This window comes from Corvus brachyrhynchos, unplaced genomic scaffold (genome assembly GCF_000691975.1).
Source record: "Corvus brachyrhynchos isolate BGI_N302 unplaced genomic scaffold, ASM69197v1 scaffold158, whole genome shotgun sequence".
Taxonomy (NCBI): domain Eukaryota; kingdom Metazoa; phylum Chordata; class Aves; order Passeriformes; family Corvidae; genus Corvus; species Corvus brachyrhynchos.
In genome coordinates, this window is record NW_008239756.1 from 709,814 (window position 1) to 725,025 (window position 15,212).

The following is a 15,212-nucleotide window of genomic DNA, read 5'->3' on the forward strand; positions in this document are numbered from 1 at the left end:
AGGAGCCCGGGCGGGCCAAACCCGCGGGAAGCGCGGAGGGACCGGAGGACACGGGGACATCAAGGGACAGCAGGGACAAGGGACTGAGGGACAGAGGGACAAGGGAGCCTCGGGGACAAGAGGCCCTGTGGTCAGGGGACAAAGGGACCACGAGGATAAGGTGCCATTGGGACAGGCGACCATGAGGACAAGGGGCTGCGGGGACCTCGGGGACAAAGGAGAGCGGGATGGCCGAGCCGGGAGGGAAGGCCTGGAGAATGCTGAGCACGGCGAGAGGGAGCATCCAGGCTGGATGGGGTTGGAGCAGCCTGAAAAGTGTCCGGGAACAAGATGGGCTTTAAGGTCCCATCCGACCCAGCCCCTTCCGCGATGCCACGGTTCTATGACAAGGACCTGGTTGCACCAGCCAATTAACATGGCACTTTTAATTGCTTCTTGCTGCACAGGAACAAAAGCCCGTTTCCAGAAGGAAGCAGCTGTGGCTTTGCAGGCAGGGTGGGAGGGAGGGAGAGCTGTCCTGGCTCAGGGCAGCGGGTAGCTGGCATCGCTGGCCACCCCGCACTGGTTTCCGGTGTCCTTCCGCAGGAACATGTAGCCCTTCGCGCCCCAGCACTCCGACCAGCTGCAGGCAGAGACAGGAGCAGCACCTCCATGAGCACATCCATGAGGATGGGGACCAGGGGGGCAGCAGGTTCGGGGGAACCCCCTCAGCCCTCACCTGTTCTTTAGGATCCAGTAGCTCACTTTGTACTTGCCCACTGAGGCCGTGTCGTAGCCCACGAGCAGCATGGCGTGGTTCACGTTCTGCTGGCCAAATGGGCAAGTGAAGATGCCTGGGGGGAGCAGAGCTAGGGTGAGCTGGGGGCTGGCCCTGGCCCCATTTCCAGGTGGTGCTACCGATTGCCTGCGGCTGGGTGCCCTGGGCAAGAGGCTCAACAAGGGCTCAGCAGCCCAGGCCTGCAGCGAGGTGGCCCTGCCTCAGCTTACCCACCAAAAGGAGACAGTACCTGAGCTGTAGAATTGGAAATTCCGGCTTCTGGCGTCCACTGCCACTGACACGGGGCCATTGATTGCCACTGCGTGCTTCAGGGCCACCTCGTTGCCCTGGGGCACCATCCTGAAGCCGGAGCAGATGGCGGCCTTGTCGCGGGGGTTGTATCGGCAGCTGGAGTTGTCCTGGGAGAGGGAAAGTGTCACCAGGGCTGGGACACCAGCAGTGCTGTGGCACATCCCGGGGTCACCTGCTGTCCCTTACAGTGCCCTGGTAGGGGTAGGAACGCTCCGAGTTGAGGCCGCCGTTGTTCCGCACGTACTGGAAGGCCGGCTGCATGTGGCCGCCTCTGCAGCCCTTGTTGCCCAGCTTCTGGGTGCAGTCGATGAGGTTCTGCTCGCTCAGCGCCACCAACTTGCCCGTCCGCCTGAACATGAGCCCCTCCAGGGCCCCCGTGGCACTGAACGCCCAGCAGGACCCGCAGTCGCCCTGGGGGAGGTGGGGGCAGCAGGGGGTCACGGCCTCGCCCCCAGGCCCACCAGAGGGATGCTCTGAGCCCCTGGTGCTGCTCTCAGCTACAGAATCAGCAGCCAGGACTCTGGGAGCAGCTCAGAGCTGCAGCTGCTGCTGCTGCTGCTCAGTTCTGCTGCCCAGATCCCCCAGCCCTGGCTGGGCTCCCACCCCGTGCCCACCTGGGATTTCACGGGTGTCACGTAGCCCTTGGCCCTCCAGTCCACCTTTGCTGGGGCCTTCAGGGCTGCCGAGGCTCGGAATAGTGGTGCTGGCTCCTCCCTCTTTGCCGGGATGTAGCCACTCATGAGCTCATTAAACTCCTGGTTCGTCTGCAGGTCACCAAGGGAAAACTCGTGTGATGCCAAGGGTACCCCCAACCTCCAGGAAGCAGCCCAGCCCCAGGAGTGGGCTGGGAGCTGGCACTCCCTGGATCAAGCCCTGTGAGCATCAAGATGTCCCTGATCCCCTGGATCAAGCTCTGGGTGCTCTGAGGGTCCCCAGGGAAGGTGGCAGCAGGTACCAGGTCCCCAAAGTGGTTCATGGCCAGGCGGTAGCTGTGCTTCCCCTGCGACTCCTCCTGGTTGTGCTGCTGGATGTGGCGCAGGTTCTGCTCCCAGATCTCCCTGCGGGTGGCCTCGGCCTCCTGCCAGAGGATCAGAAGGATCAGGAATGGCCCCTGGATCAAGGGGGGACAGGGTGGGGTGGGCGCACATGGACAAGACCCCCTGGAGCAGGACCCAGCACGTGTTGGGAGGGCTGTGGGGAGCAGGACCTACCCCTGGATATTCCTTGGCATAGAGACTCTTCCACCCTTCCCAGGCCTCCTCCAGGGCAGGATCCGGCGCCGCGGCGCAGCCCAGCAGGGCCAGCAGCAGCCCCAGGGTCAGGGCCATGGCACCCGGCTGGGGACAGCGAGAGCAGGGTCAGGGGGCTCTGGGCTGAGGCCGGGCCAGGGGCTGGGAGCAGGAAAAATCTGGATTTGAGGAGAGGGGGAGGCACAGAAATCTGCACCAGCTCCGAAAGGGGCTGGAGGGGGAACCAGGGAGAGGAGGTTTCTCTGCAGAGGCCATGCCTGAAGCCTTCCCTCTCTCCCCACACGGAGCTGGGATGCCTGTGATTTCACCAAACTCCCTCTGTGAGGATTCTCCAAGATCAATTTACATTCTTTCTTTTGGCCAGCACAGACACACAGAGCCCAGCCCAGCCCTGTGCCTTCCTCAGACACCCCACTCCTCCTTTGGGGACCCTGGGATTTCTGAGCTGCTCCAGTTATTCTGGGGGTGCAGAGATCAAATGCCTGAGACCCCCAAGCACCCAGAGTTTCCACTGACGTGGCTTTCCCAGACCCAGAGCTGTCACTGCACCTTTATCCCACCCACTTTGGGAATGGAGATGCCAGGAAGTTTTCCATTCGAGCATCTTTCAGGGCAAGGAGTGACTTTTCTGAGCTAATTTTGTAGCTGGAGGAGTGGTTTTGTTTCAAAAATAAGCCCTCAAGAACATCTGTTCTCCCTCCACCCCATCCACCTAAAAATAAAGCCCCACAGGGTGGGTTTTTGGGAGAGAAATGCCTCCCAAGCCACACTCAAGTCCCAAATTCTTGAGGAAGAGTCGTTTTTGCCTGGTTTGCCCAGCACCTGCTGCTTCCTCTGTCATTGCCACTCACTCAGGAAATTAGCTCAGCTTCATCCTCCAGCTGCAAATCCTCCACCCAGAGATGCCCTGCTCCCCGTTCCCATCACCTTTCCCGCGGGACAGCGGGGTGGGGGCCTCCCACATCATTTGTATTTCAATCCCCTACAGAGCCTGTTCCATATGGAACAGCTCCGGCCCGCGGGAGGCGATTTCCCAGCTAATTCCTCTCGGGATTCTCAATCCCCAAAAGAAGACAACCAACCCCTTTTTAGGGTGCCAAACAATCCTGCAGCAAGCTGGGGGATCAGAGGAGCCAACAGATTTGCAAACTCTTCTAGAAAAGAGCGTTTTAAGACATTTTAAGAAACACTCGGCTTTTTGGGGACAGGAAAAAGCAGTTTAAATTAAGCCTGAAAAGAAACAAATCCTGCAAAAATAAAGCTTCTTACCATCCAGCAGCACCCACCCAGCTGTGAGGGCAGCAGGGACAGAGGCAGCAGCTTTGCTGGCTGCAGGGTGCTCTTATAGACCCATCTCAGAGAGGTGCAACTTCCTCCACCCCGGTCCCTCCTTCCACACCTCCGACCTCAAAACTCGCACCCGAGGTGCTTTGTAGCAGCTAAACCACAACTGCAATAACTGGACAATTATTTGGGCACAGGGACAAGAAGGGGGGGGGAAAATCTGCTCCCAGCTGTCCCCAGGAACCCAAACGCTCCAGCTGGAAGAAGCTTTGCATTTGGAACAAGCCTCCAGCAGCACCTTCGGGGCACGAACAGCGCGTTCATTAACACCGGCTCCCACGGAGGAAGGCGAAGCAAGGCCAGGCTTGGGAAGCTTTGAGCTGGGAGGGCGAGCAGCGGCAGGCCCAGCTCTGCAAAAGCAGCTCTGTGTGTCCCAGAGCGGGAGCAGAGCAGCTGCACCCCAAAATCCCATCGGAGGGAGGGAGGTGCCCACCCCAGGCTGGTGCTGACTCGCTCAAGGTCACGCCAAGCCAAGAACACAGTCCAGGATTCCCAACCTTCAACTGCTTCGATCATGCTTCCCCCGAGGAACATCAGGGATTTAATATTCTCTCCACTGCTCGGCACAGAAAGAACAGAGCACTTGGCTTTCAGCAGAGCCGCTCTGGCTGTGGCAGCAGCTGCCGTTTCCTCCCGCCCCCCAAAGCAGCCACCACGTCTCTTTCCAATATTTTAATGAGTCGCTACATCTTACACTCATAATTATAAAAGAATAAGAATCCATAAAAATATTTTCTTTTCATAATACGCACTTAAAATACTCCAGGGCAAGTCAACGTGGTTCATTTGGGTGGGTTTTGTTTGTGTTTTCGTTTTGCCCCTGGCAGAACCCTTGGCTTGAGGGGGGCATGTGCTCCCCTGAGGTGTGATTGCTCAATCCCCCCTCCCCAGAACTGCAGTTCCTGTTGCCCAGGTAAATAAAAACCAGGAGAGACGGGCAAGGGGACCAGTCACTGACCCGCAGAGAACTGAAGCACAGCCAATTTCAGTGCACATCAGAAAGCTCGGGGAAGGAGAGGGGGGTTGGGAGGCGGCACAGAGAACGGAGGGAGGGAGGATTTGCATAAATATCATCCATCTTGTGTTGCAAAAACCCAAATGCTGCTGTGTGCGCTGGAGAGAGGCTCTGGCTGTAGCCAGTTGCCAGTGGTACCTGTTGGCACAACTCTGTGTGAGAGCGGCCATGAGAGGAAGGATCAGAGGACGCCGTTACTGGCCCCGGCCACTTCCTCCATCTGCTCTGCAAATTTAAACTGGAAAATATATATATAAAAAAAAAAGACTAGTGTTGCATGCTTCTGTAGAGCTCTCTTCCCTTCCCAGGGCTCCAGTGTGGCAGCAGGGCCAGGACACAGACCAGCTCCCCAGGTGAGCAGTAGGTAGTTGTCTCTTCCCTCCCACTCCTGGCTTAAGGCAGCTTCTGATTCAGCTCTTCCGTTTCCAACACAGGCACTGAGTTCTTGCAGGTAAGAGTTTGGGAACTGCACAGGTGCAGTGGAAGGGGAAAAGGATTGGGGAGAGAGAGAGATGGACACAAACCTCAGCCTCGGGACACAGACCACTGTCCATTGATTCCCAGGAGAGAGGGAGTAGCAGCAAAAAAAGCATTGAACAGCCAGGCTGGAGGAGAGGAGGAGGATGAGCAGCCGAGCAGGGGCAGACCTCCAGCTTGGAAAGTGAGAGAAGGTGGCACTGTCCAAAGGAAAGGTGCCCTCCAGCTTTTCCCCCTGGCCTGGGGGGATCCCCAGCCCGACGTGGGCACTCAGCCCCTTGTGCTCTGGGTTGGACGCTGCTGGGGAACGGGAGGGCACGGGGCAGGTGAGCTGTCAGTGTCCAGTTTGCAGAGGCTCGTGCTCTCAGAGGTATTCTTGTAGAAAGTGCAGCAGCGTGATTTCGTAGTGCTCTCCTGACTCAGGGCACCGAATACTGTGTCTCTCGTTGGGGTAGATCTGTGCCGGGGCAGACACGGGGCATCGGTCACTCAGCAGGGACAGACCTCCCTCCCCTCAGCCCTGTTCCCTCCATCCAGTCTCCATGTGGACAAAGAGGGTGCCAGGGAAGGTCTGGAGCACAACCCCTCCCTCACTGCAGCCACCTCTGCCAAGTGGGACAGAACAGCTCATGGAGAAGGAAAGTTCCAGGCCCCAGGGCAGCAGCCCTGCCTGCACATGCCACATCTGCCAGCCATGGAACAGCCACAGTGCCACCTCCCGGCCTCCTGTCCGAGTCCAGCGAGGTGTTCACTGTCACCAGCATCATGACAGGATGTGGGATATCTGCCTCCATCTCCTCCCGTCCCCAGAACACACAGCAGGGAGCTTTCTCCAGATTTATGGGACCTTCCCACCCCACTCCCGTCCCTCCTACCTGCAGCTGGTAAGGTTTTCCAGCCCGGATTAGCTGTGACACCAGGAAGTTGGTGTGAAAAAAGTGCACATTTTCATCCAAAAAGCCATGGAGGATCAGCAAACGATTTGGCCTGGACATGGGGTGGAGATAAGGAGAGAAACAGGATGAGAAACCGGATGGAAAACACGACGAGATACCAGATAAAAGCTCTGCAGAGGGTCTGAGCAAAGAGCTGGACAAGCCAAACCCAAGCAAGAGCAGTGCCAGGCCATGGCCGTGGGCCTCGAGCCCTCCCTGGCAGAGGGGCTGGGGGTGCCATGGCCCAGCTGCTGCCGAGTCAAAGTGGACCAGAACCCCTGAATTCCTTTGGGATTGAGCAGAGGTGGCACCGAGCAGGCGCAGGAGCAGCTCTGGGGCAGGTACTCACTCGTTGGGAAGCTTTTCCACGTGCAGTGCCACCGAGCCAGCCTCGTAGCCCTGCTGGTTGTTCTCGGGGACGTCCATGTAGCGCTCGGTGTAGCCGGTGTCGTAGGCCATCCACACGGTGACAGGGGCACCTGCTATAGCGATCTGTCAAACAGAGGGGTGCCACCACACAGCCTCCATTATCGCCTGCTCAACAGCACAAGTGTTCCCCGTTTCCCAGGAGAGGCAGGAAGAAGCAGGCTCTGGGCTGTTCTGTCACTCAGATCAGGATTCCCCCTCAGCAATCCCACACACAACCCAGATTCCTCCTCCTGCTGTTCCTCTTGTGGTCACAATGGGGCAAATCCCTGCACATCAGCACTAAAGGCCTCCCCTTTGCAAGGAGGACTTGTGAACGATCCAGAAACTCTGCTGGGACTTGGGCTGGGAATAGCACATCAACATCTCCCTGTATGGCACACCCAGCCCTCCACTGGGAAGCAGCCCGTCCCAGAGCCATCCTCCTCCAGCCCCAGCCAGGGATGAGCTGCAGCAGGACACAGGACTGGAGCCAGGAGCTCCAGGCAGGCAGGACAGGGGGACATTTCCACCTGTCCACCACAAACAAGGCAAAACGCCAACTCCAGCTGCCAAGAGGGACAGAAGCTGCGAGAGCCAAGTGTCCTAAAGGTGCCAGTCCCACGTGCAGGCTCACCTTGAAGACGTTGGGTTTACAGATGAGCCCCATGAGGGACAGAAAGCCCCCGTAGGACCAGCCGTGGATGGCGACCCGGCTCAAGTCGATGAACCCGTATTTTTCTGCTACATAATGTAAACCTTCCACCTGGTCCTCTATCTCCACCTGACCCTAAAAGGCAACAGGGAGGCTCATGTTAGTGGACTTGATAAATTTAGAAACTTGAGGCAGGAATGGGCAATGGTGACACAGGAAACGAGCAGCCACCACCCTTAGGAAGGACAAATGACCAGAGATTCCCCAGCACAAGGAGGATGTTACCATTTGGTTTTTCAGGGCCCCTTCAAATTTGAGGCCTCGCTGGCACGATCCCCTTCCATCAATCACCACCACAGCGTAGCCCAGGGATGCCAACGTGTTCAGCCGCAGGTACTTGATACCTTTGAAGGAGTTGTTCACCAGCTGCACCTGCACAAGGAAGGAGGAAGAGTTTCAGAGCTGGGCAGCTGCCTTCCAGTGCCTTCCTGTGCCAGTGGAGGATCATGAGCTGGACAGCAGCCACTCATCGAGCTACCAGAGCCATGGAAATCAAACCCCATGCTGGAAAAGTCATCTGAGGTTTGAAGCAGAGGTCAAACAGAGGGACAAACTAAAAGAGTAGGTTTAGATTAGATTATTAGGAGGAAGTTTTTTGCTGTAATGGTGGCGAGGCCCTGGCACAGTTGCCCAGAGAAGCTGTGGCTGCTTCAAGGTATTCAAGGCCAGGCTGGATCTCTGAGTAACCTGGGACAGTGGAAGGTGTCCCTGTCCATGGAAGGGGTGGAACTGGATGGGCTTTAAGGTCACTCCAACCCAAACCATTCCATGATTCCACGACAGTGTTCACTGCTACCCAAAGTGCAAGTCCTGATGCATGACTGACAGAGCTGTGCCCTGGGCAGCAGCCCCAGCCCTGACCCCAGCAGTTCACCTGGGTTATTACCTGAGGGCCTCCATACACAAAGAGCACCGTGGGATGCTTCTTGCCAGGCTGGACATCGTGAGGTTTGTAGACCATTCCGTAGAGCTCCACGTCCGACTGGGTGTGGAAGTGGAAGATCTCCGGGGGGACGTAGTCTGGGGGACAGCCTGCAGCAGGAGGGTCACACACAGCACTGAGGGATTGAGCAGGCTCTGCCTCCCACCCCCTGAACCAGCTCCTCTGTCCAAACCTGACCCTGGTCAGGGCTCCTTCAACACCAAACCACACCAAGGCTTAGCAAAGCCTCTCCCTGGGAAACACAGCCTCCACCTGTCTGCACAGGGAAGGGATTCCACAGGAAAACCTCACCAGCTGGGAGTTCTCCAACAAGGCACACGTGCCACAACAGCAGCGTGGGAGAGAGTAAGAAGAGGGATGGCAGAAAGTGTTTGCAGTAGGGATTCAGCTGCTGTGAGCTGTACCTAAACCTTTAAAACCTGCAGTGCAGAACGGAGCAGCCACTGCATTCCAGGGACTCATTCCTTCCTTCTTCAGACAAACCATGAATAAAAAACCCCCTGGAAGTGTTCAAGGCCAGGTTGGACGGGGCTTGGTGCAACCTGCCCCAGGAAGATGTCCCTGCCCATGGCAGGGCTTGGGAACAAGACGAACTTCAACGTCCCTTCTCACCCAAACTGTGTGGTGACTCTGCGCTAAAACCACATCCTTGTCCATGTGTAAACTCTGTACATCCCTGAGCACAATTTTTGCTCAAGGTGTGAAACACCTCAAAAGCCCACAGAGCATTTCCTGGGCAAGCTGACCATGACAAGTATCTCCCCCACAAGATAACATCATTCATCTTCCCTCAGAGCAAAGGTACTCAGACCACTTCCTCCCCATCACTCTTGGCTACTGCTGGGAGTGTTACCACTGAAAGGCCCCACTGGCACATTCCCCAGGACTTACTGGCTGCCTCCATCATGCTGGCCCAAAACTTGGGCTGCTTGTGGAGTGGGTCATCATCGGGGCCGCTGAGCTTGTAGATGTGCACACAGGGAGGAGTGCTCACACTGCTGTAGTGGCTGATGAACATGTCAAAGTTCTGGCAGGGGAGACAGGAGAGTTAGGGAACGAGATCCTGCATTTCCCACAGAAAAGCTCCCACACCTCAAGCAGCACTCAGGACTCGTTACTGGCCACGAGTCATTGCCACTCCCAGTTAGGATCCCTGTCAGTCAGGAGATGGGAATCCAAGAAACAACAAACCTGGCTCATGGAGCAGCTGTGGGAGAAGCCTGGAGTGGTGAGTCGCATGATCTCCCCGGGATCCTCGTAGCTGACCACATAGAGGTGGTGCTCCAGCGGGGTGTCCTTTGTGCCTTGGAAATACACCAGCTTGGTGGCCTCATTGACCCAGATCTGTGCCGGGAGAGAGGGCTCAGGGACAGACAGGGACAAGCTCTGCCCCTCTGCCAGCCCAATGTGTCTGTCCCTGGGCAGAGCCAGCTCAGAACACATGCAGACCATGATGGGATGCTCAGGGCAGGGGGTTGAGGGGCCAGAGAACACACACAGCACTTGGAGAACTGCAGACAACACAATGCAGCGACAAAGAACAGTCCCTCAGCCTTTTTGTTAAAGACTCAAAGCATTTGCCTATTAATGGGCATAAAAAGTTGGGCTTTGCTCCCTGCAGGTTAAGAGGAAGCCATCCTCTTAGCAAGGAAGATTCTGTGCTTATATGGCATCTTACAGAACCATGGAATCATTGGAAAATCTCTCCAAAATCAACCATTAACCCAGCAGCACTGTGCTCACCACTAACCCATGTCCCCATGTGCCACATCCACACCTTTCTGAACACTTCCAGGGGTGGTGACTCCTCCCCACTGCCCTGGCCAGCCTGTCCCAGTGCCTGACCACCCTTCCAGTGAAGCCATTTCCCCCATCTCCAACCTAAACCCCGCCCTGGTGCAATGTGAGGCTGTTTCCTCTGCTCCTGTCCCTTGTTTCTGACCCTCACCTGGCCACAGCCAAAGCATGGCTGGGTTAGAGGGTACAGGTACCTTTTTTCCAGCCACCATGGTAATGAATTCCCATTTGTGGGAGGACAGGTCTAACACTCTCAGCACCAAACTTTAAGACACATTAAAATAGGTTTTTTACTGTCCAGATAAAGCTGTTTCTAAAAACCACACAGTCAGGCAGGAACAGAGGCGACAGCTTTTAAATCCTGCATTGATCCAGCGACAGTAACTGAACTGTTTTTCCACCTTACGGTTTCCAAATGCTATTTCTGGCTAACCCACAGTTTGAAGACCCCTGTGAACAGCAAAGGGAAAAACATATCTAACCCAATTGGCCAGGAAAACCAGGCAGAGCCCTGTGGAGCAACAAATGCATCAAAATAATTGCTGCTAACACAATTTTAGCCATAACACATGCAGGGAAGAGCTGTGGCCAAAATCAACAGCATGTACAGTGAGAATCCACATGGGGAGGGACAGCAGGTTAATTGCAGATTGAGGAAAAGCAGCAGAAACCAAAAGCTTGGAGCTGTTGTTCTTTTAAAAAGCGAGAAGTGAAAATCCAGATTAATTGGAAATGAACAGACAAGGTCTTTATTTTGACAGAAATCACCTGGGAGTGTTAAAGATCAGACTCAGAGTTAATTCCTGAAGCAAAAATGAAACTAGGTTTCTACAAGATTAATAAAAATTCATTTCTGGCTGTTCTGCAAGCGACAACAGATACAGCTTTTCCATATTCTAAATTGCTTTATATTCCCCAGCTGCCTTCTTCCTAAAGGCTCTGCTGAGGGATCAGCTGGAGACCAAGAGTTCACTCCGAGTGCCAGGACACATTTCCACATTGCAAGAACTCATTGGAGTTAAAATGCCTCAGCAAAGGCAGCAGTCCCCAGCTTCTCCACAAAATGGTTCTTTGTTGCTCTTAAACCTCAGACTTGTGTCCTTTTTTGTAGCCTGATCCACTCCTGGGATTTACCTAAGGAGCAATCCGAAGTCTGATTAAGAAGGCAATCAGATCCATGGGCACTGGCCTACAGCACTTCTGGGGAAAGCACAGGCAGCAATAAAAACAGCAACAAAATGAAACTTAAGCAGTTCTAGCAGGTCCCAGGCGTAAGGGAGGACTCAGGCCAGGACTGGGGGCAGACAATGCAGAGCTGAGACACTGCAAGAGAATAAAAATAACCCCTACCTTGGATCCGTGCCTCGCCAGCACCTCCCATTCCCCACCAGTCAGGGCAATCTCCTCCTTGATGGGACATTTGAAATCATCTGCAAGAAAAGCCATGAGAATAAATGACTGCCCTCCAAAAAGGACAACACAGGCCAACGAGAGGGGGAGCTCCCAGGGCTGCAGCCCTTACCCTCACTGTGGACACAGGGCTGCACCCAGTCGTGGCTGCCTGGCTTCAGGATTGCTGTCACCCTGTACAGGTGACAGAACCCCGTTTTGCACTCGTTGGCTCGGATAAAGCAGAGCTCTTCCTCCTCCCCCTCCGGCTGGATGAAAGGATAGAAGATGTCATGAACCTGTCACACAAGATGAGAAACCTGTGAGTGATTTGTTTTATCAAACCCCTGATTTAACACCAAATTTGGGGCTACTGAGTAGCAAAGCTGCTGGAGCAAGGACTAAACTGGACACCCATCAACATGAGAATGGTTAACTGAGGGGAGGAAGGGGCAGCCTGTGTTCTCCCAGCCCTGAGCCTCTTACATTTATCCACACATCAGTGGTTTCTTCATAGATCACAAATGGCTGGACATTTTCTGGCACAGTTTTGGCAAATTCAGCACGCTGCTCCTCATTTTCTGGGACTGGAATAAAGAGTGCTGGAGGCAAAAGGACTAGCTGGAGCCGCTGCTGAGGTCTGTCTAGGAACATAGCCCAGGCACTGGGGAAAGAAGTCGGAGGTGAATGTCAGTACCACAGAATAGAGGTTCCTTTCCAACACCCAGAACATGCATCCCTTTCTTCCCCCCGCTGGCAGAAAGGATTTGGGCATCTGAATGCAAAGCTTTTCTCATCACTGCTGCTTTCTAATCCCCTGGAAGCTGTGCCAACACACACGTACTGCCAGACAGCTCTGGTATTTCACAGGGGTATCGCTCAGACGAGATGTCTGACAGATTTGCCAGTGCCTGTTCCAAGGGAGCACTGCTAACAGAGCCCTGTCTCCAGAATGGAACTCCTCCTTGGACATCCCTCCATCAGGAAGCACAACTGTTTGTGCTCCAGCTCTCCTCCAGCTCAAGTGATCACCCTCCAAGAGCTCCGTCTGCAGCCTCCTCCTCGCGCTCTGACAGAGAGGCACAGACCCAACACGAGTGCCAGGGGAAGGAGTCGCTTCAGCCCCAGCCCTGCTTCTCTCCAAGGAGAGTCCCTGGAAGTGGTGCTGCACTGCAGGCTCTCAGCATGACAGATGGCAAAGCACGGCCACCCCAAGGCCTGCGAGTGCATCCAGGGAAGCTTCGTCATCCAAGACAGGTTTGAAAAGAGCCAGCTCTCCCCCAGCGCCGCAGGATTGCAGGAACTGAGATATTCAGCACATTTAGATAAGCTCTGGTGCAGAACATCACAATCACCTCCAGGATTACCTGCTGGAAAGCTCTCTAAATTTCCCTTCCAGAGCAGAAAATTAATGACGAGTTACAGAATGCCACCTTCAAAGACAGCCAAGTCACCCTAACTTGATCTGCACACACACCAGTTAAGCCAAGCAAGCTTGGGAGGGGGAAAAATTAAGAACTTTAAAATTTCAGTCAGATTGGGGTGAATTCTGTAACTCTTCAGGCAAGACTGGGTATCCCATTTGGAGCCATGGCCAGCCCCAGAACAATCCTTCCCCTTGGACACGCGGCAGGGAGGATGTGGCAGCACAGATCCTGGCCCTGTCCTGGGATTCAGGCTTTGATCACTAACTGTGCCAATGAACAAAGACAAAACTGCCTACAGAACACCCCCATTTTCAGCAGGAAGCACACTGCACCTGTGTTAAACACCTTCAGCTCCAAAGAGTTCCCCAGGACTGCCCACTTAATGTATCAATGTCATTTAACTCTGTGGTTGGGACAAACCCCACAGCCTGTCACTCTGCTCTGCTTCATTCCTACTTTTAGGATGCTACAGCATTGAGGAAGCCAAATATTCATGTGCCAGTTTTGGCACTCAGGGCTTTAAAACAGGTCATGAACACAACACAAGCATGTGGAGGGTCTGCAGCCAGAGGAGCCCTTGGGAAATTTATTTTGGGAGGAAAATGGACTCACTATTTGCCATCCCGGGTCCATCCAGCACGGGCAATGTACTCCACAGTGGGAAACAAGGCAGCAAAGGGTTGCACCAGCTCTTTGTCCTGAGCACACACAATCTGCAGCAAAACCAAGGTCTGACATCAAATCAGAGCACCAGAGCTCCTCACCTCCTCCCAGGGAAGCTCAGGGAGATGGGACAACAAGGAAGTTTAGCTACTGGCATCAGTAAGGGTCAGGCCAGGAGAAGCAAGCCTTGCTACAAAGAGCAAGAAGAGAAGGGAAAAACAGGCTTCAAAGCAAAATGATTTTGGCATTCAGCCACGGGAAAGGACACAGGCAGGGACTGAAGCCCCAGATTAGACCTGGCTCCAGCCCTCCTGTCTCTGCCATGGTGTACCAGGCTAACCCCACTTCCCCCTTCCCTCCACATTCCCAGCTGAATCTCCACCAGAATGATTCTTTTCAGCATTTTCAAGTCTTTCTGTTTCTTGGATAAACACATTAGAGAACAAGGTATTACAAGAGAACAAAAAAACCCAGACTAACACTATTTAGGATTTCTCTGTGACCTTGTTTTAATTCTCGGGAGCTTCAAAAACCCTCCTGTGCAATGTCCCCTTCTGAGTTATCACTTACCTTACCCTTGCTGTCTGTTTTAAATTCTGCCAGTTTTAATGTAATCTTGGGGTTTTTGCTGCCTGCAGAGAAGAATTGAAAAAACACCAAGACAATCAAGTTGAACATTCTGTGGTTACACAAAATACAGCTTCTAAAGGAGAACTGCCCCTGGTCCTACTGAAATGGCTCTGTGTGAATTTAAAAATATCAAATATGTATGTAAGCAAACACCAGAGTCATTCTGGGAATGGGAACAGTTTGCTTTGCCTTCCCTAGTTGGCTGTGCATGTTCCCAGGGGGAGAGGCAAGATGGGATTCAGAATGTATTCCACAATATACCACCGGATATATTCCACTTCCTCAGCAATCCTTTCATTTAGGGCTGGGATTTAAAGTTCAGCCTTTCTTGCAGCACATTTTGGGATCGGAGAGTCAATTAGGTCTCAACATTTACAACCAGTTTCTACATCCTAGTAAGTGCCCAGATTAGTGATGCAAAGTTCATAGCCTCAGTTCCACTGCTGATTCCAGCTGGAGTCCAGAGCTGCCTCAGCAGCCCCACATGTTTCACTCACCTGTCCTGGGGTACCGATAGGAATCTGTTTTTCTCTCCTCTAAGGCAGGTGAAGGAACATGAATTATCTCCACCTCTGACTCATCCACTTCCTCATACAAGATCCGCAGTGTTTTCAAATCCTGTGAACCTGGGACAGAGAGCAGGCATGTTTGCAACAACATTTCCTGCTGTTCCTGGACTGCCTGGAGCACCGGTGCAGAGGGAACACCTGTACAGCCCCAGCTCCTAGTGACCACCTGCAAACACTCCACAGTTATAATCCCCTCAGTGCTTTGTTCTTTCAGGTGATCTCCCCAGAAACAACCCAAACCCAGGCCAAAGGAAAATCATGCTCAGAGTGTCATTCCTAGCAGGAAGGCAGCAGTCACAGCGCCAGGATTTGATGAGCAGAACAGTGACTGACCTTCTGTGGAAGCTGTGGGACACCACCAATAGCCCGTGAACCGATCAAACTCCTCCTGAATGACAAAAGTGGCTACACCAGCAGACTTGGGGTCATCCAGAACATTGGATAAGCCTGGAGAGGAACAAAGATGAGACAGCATTTGCATTTTGCATTTCCATCTCCTTGGAAAATGCTGACCCAAAAGACAAATGCACTTGTAAGAAATAAGCCAGGAGTGTGGGTGTTGCAGGCCAGATTCCTCAGCAGGA

General features: G+C 54.0%; 2 protein-coding genes across 4 annotated transcripts in view; both read right to left on the bottom strand.

Annotated features, from left to right (window-relative positions):
• Positions 1–394: 394 nt before the first annotated feature.
• Positions 395–4,223, bottom strand: LOC103621186 (cathepsin L1). Of its 2 annotated transcripts, none has more exons than XM_008639947.2 (8): positions 3,589–4,223; positions 2,281–2,406; positions 2,025–2,147; positions 1,684–1,833; positions 1,256–1,480; positions 1,008–1,176; positions 719–833; positions 395–622 (listed from the first exon to the last, which is right to left on the bottom strand). In XM_008639947.2, the coding sequence occupies exons 1-8, from the start codon at positions 3,589–3,591 to the stop codon at positions 523–525; spliced, it is 1,011 nt and encodes a 336-aa protein (XP_008638169.2). In that variant the 5' UTR covers positions 3,592–4,223; the 3' UTR covers positions 395–522. The 2 variants fall into 2 exon arrangements, with proteins under 2 accessions (XP_008638169.2, XP_017597973.1); XM_017742484.1 differs by having other exon boundaries at positions 2,281–2,460.
• Positions 4,224–4,320: 97 nt separating this feature from the next.
• The window catches only part of DPP9 (dipeptidyl peptidase 9), an 18,100-nt gene continuing 7,208 nt past the window's right edge, over positions 4,321–15,212 (bottom strand). For both annotated transcript variants that reach the window (XM_017742477.1, XM_017742478.1), the window contains exons 6-20: positions 14,962–15,075; positions 14,557–14,685; positions 14,000–14,061; positions 13,379–13,479; positions 11,826–12,003; positions 11,473–11,638; positions 11,301–11,380; positions 9,345–9,497; positions 9,045–9,180; positions 8,097–8,242; positions 7,436–7,582; positions 7,133–7,285; positions 6,440–6,582; positions 6,031–6,142; positions 4,321–5,612 (exon numbers count right to left, since the gene is read on the bottom strand). In XM_017742477.1, the coding sequence (XP_017597966.1) occupies positions 5,520–5,612; positions 6,031–6,142; positions 6,440–6,582; positions 7,133–7,285; positions 7,436–7,582; positions 8,097–8,242; positions 9,045–9,180; positions 9,345–9,497; positions 11,301–11,380; positions 11,473–11,638; positions 11,826–12,003; positions 13,379–13,479; positions 14,000–14,061; positions 14,557–14,685; positions 14,962–15,075 (1,913 nt within the window). In that variant the 3' untranslated portion in view covers positions 4,321–5,519. The remainder of the gene's footprint in view (positions 5,613–6,030; positions 6,143–6,439; positions 6,583–7,132; positions 7,286–7,435; positions 7,583–8,096; positions 8,243–9,044; positions 9,181–9,344; positions 9,498–11,300; positions 11,381–11,472; positions 11,639–11,825; positions 12,004–13,378; positions 13,480–13,999; positions 14,062–14,556; positions 14,686–14,961; positions 15,076–15,212) is intronic.

Coding starts and splice junctions, on each gene's coding strand:
- LOC103621186 (XM_008639947.2), bottom strand. Junction 1,834..2,024: donor TGAACCACTTTGGGGACCTG/GTACCTGCTGCC, acceptor GGTGACCTGCAG/ACGAACCAGGAGTTTAATGA. Junction 834..1,007: donor TTTCCAATTCTACAGCTCAG/GTACTGTCTCCT, acceptor TGCTCCCCCCAG/GCATCTTCACTTGCCCATTT.